Genomic DNA, 20,110 nt, shown 5'->3' with positions numbered 1-20,110 from the left:
ATGACCCAAATTGGTTGTGAGCCAAGTCAAATTTCCCCATAAGGGTCAATATAAATAAGGTTGATCCGTTCTGTAACTTTTTTTTTTTACTCACAAAATTGAAGCAATGAGATAAAGAACAACAAAGACCGCGGCCAACTGTCCTCATGCCAGCGATCGTGCTGAGGGGGGAGATGGCTGCAATCATGCTCGGAGGTTGGGGGAGACGGGCGCGATCATGGGCACGCTGGGGGGGGAGATGGGTGCAATCGTGGGCGCACTCATGCAGGGAAGGCGGGTGCGATCACAATCATCACCCAATGCGGAGTTCATGACCTGCGGCAAAATTTTCATGAAATTTCTGTTCATGACCCGATTTGGCTGTGAACTGAGGTGTTTGTGAGCCGAGGTACCCCTGTACTTGGGAGCGTGGAGCTCCTGAAACTTTCTCCTAGATGAACAAAGCCCTCGAAGTTGCACCTGCATTCACAGAAACAACCAAGCGGGCGGCCATCACAGTTTGGGTGTTACCCCGTTCCTTTGTGCTCCCCAGTCTTTTAAAAAGCATAGCGCATCTCCCCGAAAAGAGGCCATGGTGAGTGAATGGTGCCTCTCTTATCCCCCACAGACAGCTGCCTGCTTGCAGGTTTCCGGGGATGTATTTTGCCCCCAGCCACACCCAGTCCGTCCCCCCACTGCCACCATATTTCCCAGGGGCCTTTGCAGCAGCAGTCCATGTGCCTCCATCAGACCCCACTGGGTTGGCGGCTGACAAGGGGCACACGCCCTCGTCTTCCACACCGAGGCACTCAAAGGAGATCCTTTCCCAAGCCCTTCTGAACACAGGAATGTTTTTGTTAAAACTTACTCAGAACCAAGCCCTGTCCCCCCAGGAATAATTATAGTTCTATAAAATATGGAAATATTTTAAATAAATAAATAAATAAATAGTTTTGGTTATGTTTAGGACACTCTCTGGCCTCATTTCTAGGGGAAAAAAAATCCTCCTGAGGTGATGGGGACTCCAAAGGGATGATATGATGGAGGTAGAAAAGAGCAGCTGAACATTTCACTGCTTCTATTTATAATATATTTAATTATTTAAACATATATTTAATATATTTCTATTTCTATTTGTATTTATCATTTTTATTTTTATTCTTTCCTTTCAAGGAACTCAAGGCAGCTTACATGATTCTCCTCCTGCTGCTCTCAATCTTATCCTCACAGCAACAACCTTGTGAGGTAGACTGAGCTGAGAGTGTGTGACTGGCCCACATTCACCAGGTTAGCTCGATCATCATCATTATTTATTACTTTATATTTCTATACTGTCTGTAGCTGAAGCTCTCTGGGTGGTTCACAACATTTGCATCACCCACTCAGATTTCCACCAGACTTGACCCTGCCTAGCTTCCAAGATTAGGCAGGATCAGGTACTTCAAGCTATACAGAAGCTACAGCTGAGTCAAGATTAGAACCCGGATCTCCTGAGTCCCAGTCCTGCACTCTTAAGCAGCGCACAACTAACTGTTAACCTTGTCTGCAAGCCCAAATGTAGACTATATGCAGGTTCCCATCATTGCACTCCATGGGACATGGAATTTCCCATCCTCGTTAGCCATCCTCTACGGGACACCTTGACACCTCGGGTGTCAAGTCGTAACACCTGAGGCTTTCCATCAGTTTCACAATTCTCACAACATACAAAAGCATAAGCTAGTTAACTAAGCATAGTACAAGGCACGAGCTCGTTAAGCTAATCATAACACCAAGCAGAAGATCATTAACTGAGAAGGCGGAATCCCAGGCCAAACATGGCTGCGTGTTTAGTCCCTGGACCATCTTCTTCAGCACCAGGACACCATAACTATTTTAACTGGGTAAGCAGGGTTACTTTCGGCCAGTGCGATCCATGCCACGCAGGCCTGTTTTGAGAGGCTGAGACACAGGCCTGGATTTTGCAGGCCAGGCCCAACTCAGCTACTGACAGCTTCTGTCTCAGCTTCAGACAGAAGATACACCTTAAACTCCCTGTGAAGGAACCAATTTACTGAAGACTGCGAGGAATAATGCTTGTCACACTGAACCACGCTGAAAGCCAGTCACTGCTGGTTGGTTGCTCGCCAGACAATTCACTACACTTCCTACAGACCATTGCGCTTGCTGCCTCCCTCTCTCTCCCCCTCAGTCCTCCCATGGGCTCCGGCACCTATCTCAGGAGCTTTGGGGGCAAAATTCTCGTGCCTCCATCCATCCACAGCAATGCATTTTCTGCAACTGGTCTGCTGGGGCTGACGGCCCTGGGAGAAACTCACCCCACCCTGCAGACGGTTGCCAGAAAGAATTATTGTTATTGTTATTGTTATTATTACATTTCTATGCCGCCCCTTGCCGAAACCTCGGGGCAGCTTACAACACAATAAAATACATTGAAATACAATAGAACATAATAAATTACCATTAAATACAAAAATACAAAAAATACACTGAGTTACAAATATAAAATTAAAATTATCAGTATAAAATAAGTAAATAAATAGTATAGGAGGAGAAAAGAGAAGGAAGAAGAAAAATTACTTTGCAGAACTTTATGAACATGAGAACACATCTGGCAGCAATACCCTTCCCTCCTCCTGCGAATTTTGCTGTTGCGCAGGAATGCCTTCCTGATATATAGCCCAGCATGTTGAGACCTCAGAGGGAAAGGCATTGCCAATGGCCTAGTTAATTTCGTCCTTTCTGGCAACGTTTTCTCCACCTACAATATGCCTCCTCTTCTCCAGTAGCCAGCCCCATCCGGCTCTTCTCCACTAATTCCTCCACAGGTTAACTTTCCAAAAAAGATCAAAGCCCTTATGAACAGGTTTATATGACCTAAGAAGCCATCATGGGTCTCAGCGACCCTAAAGCAAGCCAAGAGTTCTCTGGGTACCTTGCTGACGAAAAAAACAATCCATTCTGCACGAAAGGCACCAAGTTCAGCATGAAGGGTTGTCATATCATGCAAATCAAGTCAACTAATTTAAAAAATTGCTAAGAAATACTTAAAAGCAATGACCATCAATTATGGGCAAACCTGTTGTGGTTAATTTTGGAAAAGAATACAGTGACTGTCTATATGAAAATGGTCATAAACTGGGTAGTTGGTGTAACAGAGCATGATAAATATGTATAACTTGAGTTTAATTGTTTAACCATACTACTCAGAGCCCTGAAATATTTGGCACGAAGGCAGGATGTAACCTTACTAAATATATTGATGAAGAAGATAGCAAAAAGAGGTATTTGTGTCAATGGTGTCAGTATGGAATGGAGCTCAGCAGCAGAAGTTAAGCTGGACTAAAAGATTCAGTCTTTGCTATATGTTCATGGTTCCAACGACCTAATACTTATTCTGAATTTTCTTAAGACTCTGAGAATAAAGCATTAAAACCTCACCAGCCAGTTCCCCATTCCAGCCTCTTGTTGGCTCATCAGAAAGTCCTCCGCCAGGGCCACCGCCTGGGAACAGGTGTCTGGCCCTCCCGCTCGGATCCAGTTCTGGAGATCTGGGGGTAAGATGGCCAGGAACTGCTCCAGGATCAGCAGTTCCAGGATCTGCTCCTTGCTGTGCCGCTCTGGCTTCAGCCACTGGCAGCAAAGCTCCTGGAGCTGCCAGTGCAGCCGCCGGGGGTCCTCCACCTCCTGGCAGCAGAACTGCCGGAAGAGCTGGCGCTGCACCTCCCTTCTCAGGGCCTCCCCTCGCAAGATGGCGGCCTTCACCTTCCCATAGTCCTCCCGGTCTCGGGCCTCCAGGCTTCGAAAGGCCTGCTCAGCTTCCCCGCTTAGTGCTGGCAGAAGCCGGGCCACCCACTCTTCTCGAGGCCACTGGCAGGCCTTGGCCACTTGCTCGAAGGAGGCCAGGAAGGCCTTGGTGTCTTCCCACGGGCTTGTCTCCAATGTCACTGGGTTTTTCCCTCCAGCGTGACTGGGCTGCAGTGTCTTCAGGAAGTCCTGCCACTGGGCTTCCCAGCGCTCTTGCATCCCCTTGGATGGATCTCCTTCACCCTCTTGTGATGTTCCCCATCCCCTTCGTTCAGTCATATTTTCAGGCTGAGCTGCACCGGTGGCTTTTCCTGCTTTCACTGGTGCTTCTCCTCGTTGCGAGCCAGCAGGTTTCTCTTCCTTCATCACTTTTTGCTCTGACACCACCTTCCCAAATCTAGAATTAATGTGGAAATTAAATCACTTTCTGCAACACAGCATACAGATAACTAATGCTTAAGGGAGAAAAAGAATTTGAAGAGCTGAAGAAATATACATTTATACTTTGGGAGCAACTCTTCCAACCTCAACGTACCTGAGCCCTACAATTTGCATCTGAGGCCTTCCTCTGAATTGCTCTCTTTTCCCAGGCATTTCATGGCATATGTTGTGTTATGTTGGCTGTTTTATTAAATATACTTTTATTGAAAGTGTTTTAAATGTTGAAATTGTTTTTATATTTTTGTATATTAGAATTTTGTCTGTAATTTTAACTGTCTTCTTTGTATTTTTGAGAAATTGTTGTGAACTGTCCAGAGAGCTTCAACTATTAGGCATAGAAATAATAATAATTTGTAAAATATTCCTAAATATATTGAAAGAGTATAAGTAATAGATTTCATGATCAAAAAGTACAGAAGGAGAATCCTATGACTGTTTGGAATGATGCCTGGAACTGAAGTCCAAGCATGGATTTGGACAGCGCTCAGAAATATACTCTTGCAATCCCCGTATCCATACCTCCTGGTGTGGGTTCAGGAAGAGAGGGTGGCAAAGAGACCGAGCCACCGCCCTGAAAATCCATGCTTCAAAATGTACCTCTAGCACCAATTCCACATGAGGTTTTAGGCAAGAACACGCTTCTCAGGAGAAAATGGCATGCCTATTTCATTGCTGCACTTCCTTTCCCAGCTGCAGGCCAAATTAAGCATTTTCCTCAGGGCCTGCCTTTTAACAACCCACAGGGAAGGACTTGGCTTTGCAAAGGCATGGGTCATGTGGCCTTAATACATGGGGAAGGCAGGATGATTGTATTCAAAGGGTTTTGGTGCAGCACAAATGGGGCTAGAAGAAGAGGAGGAGGAGAAGAGGGATTTGGAACCTCAGAAGAGGATTCCAAGTTTAAATAAATAATTTATTTAAAACATTTGTATCCTGTCCTTTCCAATGAACGGCTCAGGACGGCTTACAATGATTTAAAATAAAATATAATATCACAATAATTAAAATGGTAGATATTAAATCAACTTAAAACAACACTTCATAAAACTAAGGGAAAGAAAAGGAAGAAAAAGAATAGAAAATGCGACTGTGGAAAAAGATCTTAAAACTTCTAAAAACCTTAATTATTAAAATGATGGCTGAGTAAAAAGGTCTTTACCTGGTGCTGAAAAGAGTATAAAATCAACACCAGGTAAACCTCTCTAGGGAGCACATGTCATAGTCTTAACATGGTTTTATTTTTATTTATTTATTTCAAACTTTTGTATGTCGTCACCACATGCCTTGGCATCTCAGGTCGACTCGCAATATATACAATTAAAAACAATAAAATGATCTTTATAAATAACAAATTCAATAAAAGATTACATAAGGACAAAAAAGAAAACAAAAAGAGCGACCATTCAATGATAAAATATTAGTTTTTAAAATAGCAATTAAATAAAAAGGTTTTAGCCTGGCGCACTTAAGAACATCCTCCTATATATATAATCCTCAGAATCCTTCAAATATGTTATTTCATTAATCTTGCAAGTTACCCTGCCAGTGTGTGTGGTGAACACATAGTGTCATTATGCAGATACCAAACCAAAGCAGAAAGACTGCTTAAGTCTATGGCTGAGACACAATTTGGACCAAAAGGTGCTTGGACCTCCTCCTTGTGGTCACTCAGTTAAAACAACTGCAAATATACAGGCATATTCATCATGCTAGCGGTAGGCTGAAGCTGAGAGGCGGCTGAATGTTTTTAATCTGAAACTGGGAGACTGCTGACGGTCACGTAGTATTTTGAATCTGGATCATGGTTCTATTTTAATATCTGATTTAATTATATTTTTTACTTTTGTATTGTTTAATGTTTTAATTGTATGAATTTTAATGTTGCAGCTTTCCTTGAGTCCCAATTACTGGGAGAAGGTGAGATGTAATAATTGATTTTAACTCCTATAAATTTTAATCAAATTAATTTTATTGAGTTTTAGAATTTTAGCCTACATTGTTTTAACTCCTTATGTCACCATCCTACTCTCAACTATATATTGTTGTTTTGTCTACATTGTTGTAAATGGTTCTTATTGTTATGCTTTTGTTTATATTATTGGCTTACTTTATATTATGTACATTATAATAATAATTATTATTGGTATATATGTTTTGATTTTATCTTGTTTTATAATTTGCCTAGAGAATCTGAATGGAATAATTGGTTGCAGCATACAAATTTAATAATAAAACATATAATATTAAGATGAAGATCAGATTTGAACTTGAGTCTTCCCTAGTTCGCTCATTTTCTTAGCTGCTTCATTAAGATCAGCAAAAATATACCAGCATCTCCATGACTCGTAAGCACTAGCTTCCCCAGTTATTTATTTATTTAAAATATTTATATGCCACCTATTCCACCAACGGCATCCATCTAAAATAACATGGCAGCTTTTCCCTACCAGTATATTGGGAAACATTACAGCTGCTGAATTTTTGCCCACTACACATTTGTTAAAGGCTTGGGAGCCATGCCGGGAGAGAAGTTTGAAAAGGCAGCGATCCAAGGTGTACGTGCCCCGGAGTAAAAGTCTCGTTTTCAAACACAGAACTGTCTTTTATATTTCAAGCAAAGATCGTTTGTTTTGGCTGTAGAACTTCTCTGGGATTCCTATCCCCCACAAACTGGGGAAAAACAAAGACAAAACATTCCTGGTCTGTTTGGGTCATTTTCCTGAGTGATATGCATTTTTTAAAAATAATCCCGAAGTGTTTCCTGATCTAGAGGTAAGGAGGGAAAACTGACTCTCCAATATTATTAGTTCCATTTTGCAGATGTGGAGAGAGCAGGTGTAAAGCTGAGCACAATCCAGTGCGCTTGTTTTTTTAACCTATAAAGCCCTACACAGCTTGGGACCTCCTGACCTCCATCTACCTGGACGCTCTGATCTGCAACTGGGGCCTTCCTCTGACTGTCACTTCCAAGGGAGGCTCAGAAAGAGGCAACAGGAGGGCCTTTTCAGTGGTGGCTCCTGCAATTGTGCGGTGGTTCCCACTGAGGCCTGCCTGGCATCAGCATTGTCATCATTTTGGCATCAGGTTAAAACTGCCCTCTATACCCAGGTAATTCATGGCTTTCAATTAGCATATGCTGCATTATGTGTGTTGTTTGGATTAGGGCTAGTTTTTAATAAAAATGTTCTAGTCATTAAACTCTTTTTTATGTTTGCATATTGGAATTTTTAGCTGTTTTAAATTTTCATATTGGGATTTTACACGGTGTTTTTATTGTATTTGTATTTTTACAGTATCTTTTGCATTGATTGTTGTGAATCGCCCAGAGAGCTTCGGCTTTGGGGTAGTACAGAAATGAAATAAGCAAACTGAAAATAACCTAGTAATGATGCTTATTATCCCATAATACAGACGGAGCAGAGGATGGGAACCAGGGCTGAAGGAGACGGAGAGAAACGTCATGGAAATGTGTAATACAGGCCACGATTTATAATCCGATCTTGCACTAGGAAAGGCGGTGTCTGTCGGGGATTCAGACCCCGATGCCCCTTTCCCAGCGTCCTTCCCCAGATTGCACGCGGGCTCGCCACGCAACCCTGCGCGGCTCTCCTCGGCGGTCTCCTGCCCCGATCCACAGCATCTCCGCTCCCGCCCTGCAGCTCCGAAGGCGCCCGGACGGGCCCCGGAGCCCGGATCTCCCCCCGCCCCGGAGAAGCGTGCGTGTCGGACGGCAGCCTGCGGCGCAGCCCTGCGCCACCTCCGGCCGCAGCAGCAGCGCCGGACAGACCCCTACCGGAAGCGACGAGGAGCCCGGCGTGACTCCCGGCTTGCCTTCCCTCCCGCTCTCTCGGCTCGGTTTTGGCGGCTGTGCGAGGTCAGTCCGAGGGGGAAGACCCAGCCGGAATCCCAGCGTGCCCCCGGGAAGCCCTCCTTGCTCCGCTGGTTGGCTGGCGGCTGCAGCGGCGCTCCGCTCCCGGCAAGTCCCCACCTTCTCCCCCGCCTTCCTCCTCCTCCTCCTCCGGCCTCCGCCTCCCGTTCTGCTGCCATTGAACGCCGCGGCAGGCGAGGCCGCGCGCGGTCGCCCCCTGCCGGAGGACGCGTCGCTGCAGTTCCCCGACTCGCATCTCGGCTGCAGAGACGCGCGTTTTCACATCCATTGTGCACGCATTGGAAATCAGCCACTGGACTTGGACATTGCGTGCTTGGTTTGTTTTCAGTGCATCTGCTTGGGGGCTGCAGGCTGAGGGCTGTCGTCCCCCCCCCCCCATTTTTCTGTTTTCTGTCCCGTCCACGTGTGAAGGATGTTTCAGTGGAGCCCGGGGCAAGATCATCCACACGGTGTATTCACGCTCTCTGTGTGTGGGTGTGAAAGCTGGGCAGTGAGAAAAGCAGCCAGGAAGAAATTGGCGGTTTTCAAATATGGGTGCTGGAGGAGAGCTTTGCACATATCCGGGCCTGCAACCTTACTTTCTTGGCAGTCCCCCAGAACTTTTAAGTTGATTAAGTCGAGCAGCCTTACATCTTCTGCAGAGTCCACGTACGGGTACGATTACTCCCCCCCCCCCCCGCCACCAACTCCTGTGCAATCTCCTTATCTTCCTTTAGTTCCGCTTTAATTCCATTGTCATCCAACCACTTCCCGCTTCTGATAGAACTGAGGAATTATACATTGCTAATCCTAGTAGCCATATGCATCACAAAATCCTTTTCGGACCAGTGGGACAAACCTCACTGGTTTGTCCCACTGGTCTGATTGGCTTCCTGGGACAAACTGGGGGAGGTGGAGTCATCATGGGGTCATCCAGGTCTTTTGAGGAGGTTCAGATCCTGGGAATTGAGGATGTACAGGGAGCCATGGAGTAGAATTGGTTTTACACCTTGGGCTGAGAAAGAGGTTTGTCTTTCCTCAAATTCTCCCTGCTTGGAAGCAGAGGAGTTACAATGCTTTTTTGCACAAGACATTGATTATGCACTTGTGATTCCTCACTCCCAGTAGTTGGTAGGTGCTTTGCACAGCTTTATCACCCATCTGGTCCTCTCCTGCACTTTCCAAGTATTTTTGTGTCTTTCTTTAGAGCAGTAAAAGTCTGGAATTAGCTATGACTGGTGGCATGGAGCTTTAATTCCCCTATATCTCGGTTCCACCTTTGGTCATGCAATGGTTCATAGAGCTAGGCGAAGAAAGGCACTATTGGAAATGGACTGGACAGTTACTCTTGGCGTGTTTTCCAAGGTCAGGGTAGCACCGACTCATGAGATGAAGATGGTGGCGCCTGGGAGATGGGAGGGTTGGGAATTGAGGGGCTGGAGCAGCTGCAAGAACTGGGTCTGTTCCGCTTAGAAAGGGGGAAAGGAAGGGGAGACATGGTGGAAGTGTTTAAAATTAGGGACAGAATGGAGAACATGGAGAGGGAAACATTTTGCTCCTTTTCCCATAACACTCAAACCCAAAGGGGTCATCCTATGAAGATGACTGGGGGAACGTTTAAGACAGATAAAAGGAAGTTCTTCTTCACACAGGGTGTAAACTGTGGAATCTGCTGCCACGGGAAGTGGGGATGGCCACCAATCCGGATGGCTTTAAAGGGGGATGGGTCAGACTCATGAGAGAGGAGGCTATCGGTGGCTACTAGCCTTGCTGGCCAAGTGCTCCTTCCTCCAGCAGAGGCGGCCTGCCTGCACACACCCGTTGCTGAGGAGCTGGGCAGGTGGAGGGCTTGCACCCATCCTGCTGGGGGGATCCTGTGGGCAGCTGGTTTGCCACCATGTGCATTTTAATTTTATATTATTATGTTTGTATCTCAGTGTATTTTTTGTATTTAGTGGTAATTTATTATGTTCTATTGTATTTCAATGTATTTTATTGTGTTGTAAGCCGCCCCGAGGCTTCGGCAAGGGGCGGCATAGAAATGTTATAATAATAATCATAATCATAATCATGATGGTGCTGGACTGGATGGACCTTTGGTCTGATCCAGCGTGGCTTGCCTTGTTCTTAAGGCCAGCACCTCCAGATTTTCAGACAGACCCTGGGAGAAGGCAGCATTTCGATGAGAAGGACAAAGGAGAGGTGGAAAACGACCCCACGTCCTGTCCAGTCCCTGACCCCCATGATGTGGCCCTGGGATAGAAGAGTTAACGGGTTAGAGGGCCTGTGTAGATCCCAGAGGCTAACCCTTCTAAAGAGGGACCCATCCAGAGGGGTGGGGCCCAGTCTTACTGAAAGGAGGTTTTTCTGAAGTAGTTTCTAGTAGGGCTTTAACTAACCACTCTGTGCATGCACAGAGACTAGTCTTTCAGTTGCTGTGACTTGACAGTAAAGAGCTATTTTGCAAAGAGGCTGCCTGTGGTTTTGGACACTTGAATAAGGGGAAACCAAGCTCTGGACACACACATCTCCATGTGGATCCTGTTCTTAGGGGAAGGTTGTCAGTAGACAAGGGAGAAGCCATGCCAGGCAAATCAGCCTCGTCCCGCCCCGAACCAGCTCCCTGCTCATGTCCACGCCATTCAGATGATGGCTCTTGAGTGGGAACCATCGAAATGAAGGAGCAGCCGCAGAGTCCTTTGGTCACAGACCAGACTTCCTTGTTCTTTTGGACCTTCGGCCACCTCTTTCCAAGGAGGCAGTGGCAGTACCAGGAACGTCACGTCTGAGAGATCTAGAGTGGCATTACATCTCCAGCCCCACCCTCCCCCCAAGGAAGAAATGTAGGCATGTCCTTGCAGATGTGGGGCCTCTTATAATGGAGAGACTTCATAAAACATCTGTAAGTTCTTGCTGCTCTAATGAGGGAGAAATAAACTGTCCAATATAATAAGCCAAGCTTTGTGTATGTTCTTATCTCCACATTGCAGATGAAGAGAGCGGAGGCAGAAAGAGTTATTTCTAATAACACCCTTCAGCAACCCATTTTCTCTTACCAGCTATTCAGAGTATCTCTCTGTTGGAAGCTTCTGCTACCCAATTTTATTCCTGTCTTAATTTTCTTACCTGTATTTACATATGATTATGGTTGGGAAGCCCACCCCACCCACCCATGCAAATTCCCCCCGAACCGTCATAACTGCATCTTCCTCAGTGAAACCCCTCCTGTGGCATTCACAACAGTTCTGCCTCCCACAAGTTCTCTGATGTCTTAGAAACCCGTCTGTCCAGGAGACTTTTCTCCTACAATTGTTCCTTGCCTGCATGTATTTCCTGATGATCATTCAAGTGCATTTTCTGATGCTTTTTGCACACAGAAGACTTTCATATGCTCAGTATGGACTCTCTGGTGGTTTTTCAAATAGATATTCCGACTGAAGCATTTCCCACACTCGGGACACGTGTAAGGTTTCTCTCCGGTATGAATTCTTTCATGGATTTTCAAATATTCACTCCAACTGAAGCCTTTTCCACACTGAAAACATTTGTATGGCTTCTCTTTTGTATGAATTACCTGATGTTTCTTCAGATCTCCTCCTTGATGGAAGCTTTTCCCACACAGGGAACATTTGTATGGTTTCTCTCCGGTATGAATTCTTTGATGTTTCCTCAAATATTCACTCCGACTGAATTTTTTTGCGCAGTCAGGACATTTGTAGGGTTTCTCTCCTGTATGATTTCTCTGGTGAATCTTCAGATTTGAACTCCGACTGAAGCATTTTCCACACTGAGAACACTGGTAAGGTTTCTCTCCAACATGAATCCTTTGGGGCTTTACTACTATGTTTCTGAAAGTAAAGATTCCCCCATCCTCAGAACATTCATGTCTATTTTCTTCAAAATGAAGTTGCTGGTGCTTGACCAAATGTTCTTTCTGATTGAAATATCTGCTACAAAGTGAACATTCATAGATTCTCTCTTCACTTTGAATTCCCTGATTTCTTTTCAGTGATGGTATGCAACTGAAGTCTTTCCTATATATGGGATAATTATTAGCTGTCTCTTTTGTGTGCGTATTGGGATTTCTGTTCCAAGTACCCCCTTCTATTACTGCTCTTTTGTGTTCATCAAGGCATGAATTTTGCTGGAAGTTTTCCTCTGATATAAGACATTCGTCAAAGTACTCCCCGGTATCACTTATATCAGGTTCTAATCTGTAGCGATTCTTTCTATCATACTTGGAGAATATGGGGAATTTATTCCTTGTGTGTACCTTAAAAGAGTGGTCAACCATTGCTTCTGTGAGTTCACTGCATCCCTTCTTTCTCTCCGCCGGCTGCTTTCCCTGCTCTCTGGACTCTCTTCCTTCCCCACATAGCTCCACTGTCTCCAACACATCCCCTTGGCTTATTTCTGGAACTGCACTTCCTGTGTCCTCAGAGGCATTGCTTCCCCACTGAGAATTCGCCATCTTGAGCTGAGTTCCCTTCTCATCACCTGTAGAGGCAGAAAAAGGAATTTTGCCCATGTTCTGCTGACCTCTTTTCAAGATGCCTGTAGCTGCTGTATGCCCCGACTTCCTTCGAAAATGTTTCTCTCTCTCTGTTTCACCCATGTTTCTTCCATCTCTGCGATCATGTCAACCCTCTCCTTATATCGGGGGTGGGGAGTTCTTAGGGGCACCAGCCTATGCCTCACAGTTTTGATGCCTATAACCTCCGTCCTCATTCCTTTCCACACCAGCTGCAACGGGCAGGGCAGAAGCTCAGCCTTTGGAGTCCCACCTCCAAGATCATGGGAGCTTGGTGCTCACGCTCGGAATAATACTATGGCCTCCCAGGTGATGTTGGGAAGCCACAGGATTTATTATTTCATTTTAACTTTATAAACAGCACTGATAGTCCTATATAGGGTTGTGCTGTGCATTATGCAATAGTAAGCACAGCTGAAGAAACCGTACAACCCTCTGGTGCAGCTGTGTTGGGATACTGCGTTGAGATTATGGAATGCGCTCGCCAGAGAGGTGTGCCTGGCGCCGTGTTTATATTCTTTTTGGCACCAGGTTAAAACCTTTTTATTTAACTGTTATTTTAAATTTTAATTTAAAATTTTAATGTTTAACAGTCGCTTTTATTTAACTTATTTGATTGCATTTTTTGGTTGCTATTTATTGTCATTGTATTGTGTTGTTTTAATGCCATTTTAGTGTGTAGTAAGCTGTCCTGAGGTGCTACGCATAAGGGCCGGCATACATAAGTTTTAAATACATACATACATACTGCGCTCAGTTCTCGTCAGCTCAAAAAGGATTCCACACACCATGAAAAGATGCAGAAAAAGGGGGACAAAAAGGGGGTTCTAGCTCCTTCCCAAAGAGAAACACAAAACCGCTGGCAGCCTTTCTGATAAAGGGACAAAAAGATGTCTGAGGAGGGTTTAACAAGCCACTTAGGCTGTCAAGAAAGACGCATCGAAAGAACAATGTCTCCTTGGATTCAGCTCTGTCCACAAGCAGAGGCCTCTCCTTCCAGCTTTGGGAGAAGGCTGTTTAGAGTGAAATTGTGCTGTCCGCTGTGGGGTCACCATCAAAGGGCTGCATTTCATAGAATCCTAGAACAGTAGAGTTGGAAGGGCCAGAAGGCCATCAGGTCCAACCCCCTGCCGTCGCAGGACACCACGTGACACCATCCCATTTCAAAGAATTGTCTTCGGTTTGTGGGACTCAAAGCAAAGAGGGAAAGGACTTGCTCCCAACAAGAGCCCATAGCATCTTTTCATATCCTTACAAACTCTGTAGGGGAATGGTGTTCATTTTGGGAGTCATCAAGGACTTTACAACAGCAGCCACTATGCCTATTCCGGCTCTTCATCTCAAACTTATTTGCAAATCGAACAATAAACTTGCTTCAAATTACAGAAAGGGCCAAAGCCTGCCATGGTCCACGGTCCCCGCCACCGCAGTGAACAGATGGAAGAGGCAAAAAGGACAGGAAAAAGGAGGAGGCTGACATTTTTTGATGTGTCTTCAGTCTATACTTCGTTTAAAGTACCTGGAAATGTAATGATGCCCTTTCATTTCCTGTTGGTTTTCAGAAAAAGCTGTTCAGCATTAGAAAGTGGACCATTCTTTACATCAACAAACGTCAGCTCATAAAATCACAAATCAGACAGGGTATCATTTTTTGGATAGCAGAAGTGCTCCTTACCCAAACAATTGAGATTCACACCATCCCCCTGCAGGATTTGCCAGATGATGGTCTGGTGGCCTGGCTGGGTCGGACAGCGCTCGACCGTCTGCAGAGACAGACTACTTTCCCGGAGACCTGTTAGTTCCTGCCAGCAGGGAAAAGACAGCACAACCTCCCCATCAGAGGAAGAGCAAAGAAAGACAAGAGGCACTCACCCTGAACAATGCATTTTCTAACATAGAAACAGAATGGGTCAGAAGGGGCCTCCTTCTGACCGCGCCCCCGCTCCAGCCGGCTCCACTCACGACATGCCCACCATGGGCATGTCTAGCCTATCTTTGAACACCCTCACCAATGGGGCCTCAGATAAATACTCACATAAGGAGATATTCAGATTTTTCAAGGAGAAAATCGCTCCCCCTCTACCTCAACACTTAGAAATATTCTGAGAAGACAGGTCCGTATTTGCGACATGTGGTTCCTTTTTCTGGGAAATTAATGCCCTTCAAGCCTACACCCAACCTGCCAGCAGGGCGAGCATGTCCTATTGGCTCTGTACCGAAAGGAATGGATCGTTGGCTACCTGTAACAGCAAGCGTGTTGCCCTGATTTGTCTGTGCTCCCAACTCTGGAAGTAACAAACTCACTCACCCGTACGGGGCAAGCCTCTTTCACACCCATTTGGTCCATGCCCCGATCTCCAGGAGCAAGCAAGGAACTGCCATGACTCGGGCACGTGATTCCCCTGCCTGCAAAGACAGAAGCAACAATTTGGAAGGAGAAGCAGTCCATCCCTGCAGGGTTCTTACATTTACCGTATTTGTTGCTAATTTATGTATACAATTATTTAGGGGGTACCCTGCAGCCTGAAAAGGGCACGCCAATGTGCCATGCAAATTAAAACATATAGAATAATAAACAGGTACCCTAACGTCATTCATACGTAAATAAAAAGGCAGAAAATCGCCTTCAAATCTTTGAACAGATCTGTTAAATATTTTAAATGAAAATCTGTGAACAAATATTTCCAGACACCAGGTGGCATAGAAGAAGCTTTAACAGCCTCCCTAAAACTAAACAAGGAAGGGGCCAGCCTTACCTCACTAGGAAGGATGGTCCTTTACGGGTTCCAGACAAGAGGGAATGTTGATACAGGGGCCCTGCAATTCATTATTGGGACAACGTATCTGCTAATATTTGCTTTTTCCTTCCAGTCTTCTCATCTCAGGACCTGGATTTATAATTCCTCCTCATCACGATAACTAGCAAGGCAGTCAGGAACTCTCACTTAGTACGTGTTTATTTTTTCACATTTTCATGTGTTACATCCTACAATTGAAATGGGTTTAATTGGCTTAGTTACCACTTGATCTATACAAGACACTCAACACCATGACAGGGTTTGTTTTTTTTTAAATTTGGCACAAAAGTCAACAAAAGCAAAGAAGCACTTGATGGACCTGGTTATCTAAAGGAACGTCTGCGTCCATATATGCCCGCCCACCCTCTACGATCGGCAGCAGATGCCCTTCTCTGGGAACCCTCCATGAAGGATATTAGGAGGGTGAGCACCCGGAGGAGGGCCTTCTCTGTGGTGGCGCCCCACCTATGGAATGCGCTCTCCAGAGAGGTCCGCCTGGCGCCGTCATTATTTGCTTTTCGGTGCCAGGTGAAGACCTTTTTATTTAAAAGTTATTTTAACGGTTAATTTATTATTATTGTATTTATAGATTTTAATATATAGCCGAGATGGTACCAGTTTTAAATTATTGATTGTATTTTTATGTTTATGGTTGTGAGCCGCCCCAAGGCTTTGTTGCAATGGGGCAGCATAGAAATGTTTTAAATAAATAAATAAATAAATAAATAAATAAACGAATAAATAAATAAATAAATAAATGGTTGCATGAAGATTCACCCTCTGCCCCTAAATCAAGGCTTGGCAGAAGCACCTTTAGCAGCAATTACAGCGTCAGCTCTTCATAGCTAAGCTTCTATCAGCTTTGAACGTCTGGATCTTGCAGGGTTTACCCCTTTTTCCTGGCAAAACTCTTCCAGGTCCATGTGAAGTTGGATGGGGATCTCTGGTGAACAGCAATTTTCAAGTGTTGTTGCAAATTCTCAATCCAATTGAGGATTCAGGGGCTTGTTCTGAAGGCCCTTACTTTGGCCGTGTGTTTCGGATCCTTGTCCTGCTGGAAGGCAAACTTTCACACCAGTCCCAGCTCCCTTGCTGATGGAAACAGGTTTTCCTCCAGATTCGCCTTGTGTTTGGCTCCCTCTGTCTTGCCCTCCATCCTGATCAGTTTTCTAGTCCATGCTGAGGAAAAGTGTCCCCAGGGCAAGGAGCACTGTTGGCTTTGGGCCACACATCGCACTTTGCAGCAAAGCCAAGATGTTCCATTTTGGTCTCATACATCACAGGATCTTCTTCCACATGGGTGCTGTGCCTCCCACATGCTTTTTGGCGAACTCCAAAGGGGCTCTGATATATCAGCGCTTGCTCCAGCAACTGCTGTTTTCTCAGCACTCTTCCAGAAAGCCAGGTTTGTGGAGCACTCGGGTGATGACTGTGGTCCTGTGGGCCATTTCTCCCATCTCAGCCGCAGGTCTTTCCAGCTCATTCTTGGTTGTTTCTTGGACTAACACCCTCCTTCCCCAGTCACTGAGTTTTGCTGCATGGCTGCTTTCCTGCAGAATCAAGGTTGGGCCAAATTCTTCCCGTTTTGCAACAAGAGATTTAACAAGAGACCCAAGCTTGGGATTTTTAAAACCACCCACTGATGCCTTACTTGCTTTATTCTGAAGTTGTTTTGATAGATCTGTGAGCTTTGTGATACTCCTTGATTAGTTATGCTCTCCGACATACTGGATGAACCTGGAGTCATCCCGTGAAGCTGACTGGTGGGAGGTTTCGGCTGGATAAAAGGGCGGGCTTCTTCACACAGCATGTAAAGTGTGGAATTTGCTGCCACAGGAATCGGCGATGGCTGCCGATCTGGATGGCGATAAAAGGGGGCTGGACAGATTGAGGGATGGGGAGGCCCCCCGTGGCTACTGGCCTTGCTGGCCATGTGCTCCCTCCTTTCCCAGAGGTGGCCTGCTTGCGTACGCCAGTTGCTGAGGAGCTGGGCAGGCGGAGGTCTTGCACCCGCCTGCTTGGGGGATCCTGTGGGCAGCTGGTTTGCCACTGTGTACACCGAGTCCGGGACTAGATGGAGCGCTGGTCTGATCCAGCAGGGCTTTTCTTATGTTCTTATGACAAACTCTGAATCCTTCCAAAAACAGGTGTATATGATCAGAGATCACATAAGTCTGGAATTGCACACAGGTAGAGCTCCAGTCAAGGGAATCAACCCTGACTGCTCTTTAGAAGGACAGGAACTAAAGCTGAATACTTTGGCCACCTAATGAGAAGGAAGGACTCATTGGAAAAGACCCTGATGCTGGGAACGATTGAAGGCAAAAGGAGAAGGGGATGGAAGAGGTTGAGGTGGCTGGATGGGGTCCCTGGAGAGGTGGGTGTGGGCTTGGGTATTCTCTGGGGGATGGTGGAGGATAGGAAAACCTGGAGGAATGTTGTCCACAGGGCTGCAAAGAGTCGGGTGCGACTTTGCAACTGAACAAGAGCTCCAATCATCTACCTGCAGGATGTGAACTCCAGAATGTTGTACCAGAACTTATTCAGACATGTCGCAGCAAAGAGGGCGAAAACTTACTCAACCAACAAGTGCCAGTTTTACCTTGTTTACTGAAATGCTGTGCCTGAACAAAAACTGATTGCACCTCCATGGCATTGAGTGTCTTGTGTATGTCAAGTGGTAACAATGCCAATTATATCCATTTTGAGTCCAGGCTGTTACACAACAAAATGTGAAAAAGTCAAAGGGGATGTGCGTGTATGTGTGCGTGCGTGTGTGTTGTGTGAATACTTCTACAAGACACTGAGCTTCTCATCAGAGTGGGATGCTTGTGTATTTGTCAGGCTATGGCTAAGATTCCTTGCATAGATTCCAGGATGTGGCACTTTTGAACAGATATGAAAAGAAGCCGAGCATCCCGTGGGTTCTGCTGCCACACTCAAGAGAGAAATTCAGCTCATCCAGTTGCTCTAAAACTGATACAACAAGTTGCATTTGCTGAGAGCCTCTTGTACACAGATGCAGGAAGTTCTGCACAGGCGCAAATGAAGCAGAATAATTAATGGCTCAGGGAAACTTTACCTGTCATGCTGATCTCCCTGTCACCATTTTGCTTGACTTCTCTGTAGGTGTGTCCCTTTCTAGCATCCAAGGGATCTTCCACTGCATCTGGAGAACCCACACGCTGCTCCTTCAGCAGCCCCTGAAACAGAGGGGATGATCTCAGAACACAAGGAAATGAGAGTAGTAATAGTCGTAGTAATAATACATTGCATTTATACCCCTCCTTTCTTTCTCTCGTAAGGAACCCTTTGTTTGTTTGGTTTGGTTTGTTTTTTGTAAGCTGCCAAGAGTCTTAGTATTGGGACAGCATACAAAACCTTAAATAAATAAATATAAACCCAAGGTCGCTTTCAAGATTCTCCTCCTCGCCATTTTATCCTCACAACAGCCCTGCTATGCAGGCTGGGGTGAGAGTCTGTGACTAGCTCTGTGTTCTCCAGTGAGCTTCAAGGCCAAATGGGAATCAGATACGGATCCCTCAAGTCCCAGGCCTGCAGTCCCCCACTAGTCCATCAAAGGGCTTCCCCGTGCTCCACATGTGTCTCCGAGTGCAATTTCCTTCCTTCCTTCCTTCCTTCCTTCCTTAAGGAAATGTTAGAATGAATTGCTCAAACGTGTTTAAAATCTTTGAAAGAGAGAATAGGCAGCAAACAAGTTGTATTTGCTTCTGCCTATGGTGACTACACGGCTCTTCGCTCAAGTCCTCGCATGCACCAGCTGCCGGGGAAATACTGTCATGGCACAAAACATTTGTCCAAGGATTCTTACAAATTTTCTATACACAAACTACAAAGGTCTTTCCTAAACCCTGTCTGTGAACTAAGCCTGAAACTCACCACCCATGCTTTCTGCTCCCTTCAATCCTGTTCTTTTGTGGGTGCAATCAAACAACTTTTTTCGCCACCAACAATAAAGGTTTCAGGAAAGATTTCACCTGGTTTTCACAAGGCTGTTGCCACACTGTGTTCTCACCAGTGCTGCATCTACATGCTAAGAAAAGTTACCATGCGAATTTGCAAAACAGTACAGGGCTCCCGATGGCCCTAAATAAAATGTCACAAGCTGAAGCTACCTTGAAGGGCTTCTGTGTGAATAAGGGAGAGAAATACTGCAAAGGATTTGACATGCTTTAAACTGTTTGAAGGATGAGGCAGTATTAACTATGAAAGAGCAATACCGATTCATCATTAAGCATGGTTATTAATACTGATTCTGAAAATGTAAAATGTTCTGTGGGAACTATGTACTTTATGAATGTTTACTATTCTGTTTACTACTTAAACACAGTATTTGCTGCCTTGTAATATTTTGCAGTCAGGCAGGATATAGTACATAAAATAATAATTTATATTTATAAAGATGCAAATATATTATGTCTGGCAAGACTGCAAGGTGAGAAACTTCTACAATTGGAATAACTTTTCAGAGCATGGCCAGAGTTCTTATTTGAAACAGCATCTGGCAGCTGGATCCACAGAATTTCAGGCTTTGCCATCTCTTTGTTATTCATTATCACCTAGGATCAGCTTGAAGGACTGCATCCTCTAAAGGCTCCAAAAAATTAAACACTGAAGCCTCACCTGCCACTTCTCCGTCTCAGCCTCCTGCTGGCCCATCAGGAA

General features: G+C 45.3%; 2 protein-coding genes across 2 annotated transcripts in view; both read right to left on the bottom strand.

The window, feature by feature from the left end:
• LOC123035059 overlaps positions 1 to 8,157 on the bottom strand; it is a 37,182-nt gene extending 29,025 nt beyond the window's left edge. The window contains 2 exon segments of the mRNA XM_044452900.1: positions 3,421 to 4,183; positions 8,021 to 8,157. Of these exon segments, the coding sequence (XP_044308835.1) occupies positions 3,421 to 4,152 (732 nt within the window). The 5' untranslated portion in view covers positions 4,153 to 4,183; positions 8,021 to 8,157.
• Positions 8,158 to 11,288: 3,131 nt separating this feature from the next.
• On the bottom strand, positions 11,289 to 20,104 carry LOC123035049 (zinc finger protein 34-like). The gene is made up of 5 exons (XM_044452889.1): positions 20,069 to 20,104; positions 18,507 to 18,627; positions 14,935 to 15,032; positions 14,302 to 14,428; positions 11,289 to 12,592 (listed from the first exon to the last, which is right to left on the bottom strand). Exons 1-5 carry the CDS (start codon positions 20,102 to 20,104, stop codon positions 11,436 to 11,438), a joined length of 1,539 nt encoding a protein of 512 aa, XP_044308824.1. The 3' UTR covers positions 11,289 to 11,435.
• Positions 20,105 to 20,110: the final 6 nt, after the last annotated feature.

Source organism: Varanus komodoensis, unplaced genomic scaffold (genome assembly GCF_004798865.1).
Source record: "Varanus komodoensis strain SLA01 unplaced genomic scaffold, ASM479886v1 scaffold76, whole genome shotgun sequence".
In the NCBI taxonomy this organism is placed as follows: Eukaryota; Metazoa; Chordata; class Lepidosauria; order Squamata; family Varanidae; genus Varanus; species Varanus komodoensis.
This window is presented reverse-complemented; position numbering and strand designations above follow the sequence as displayed.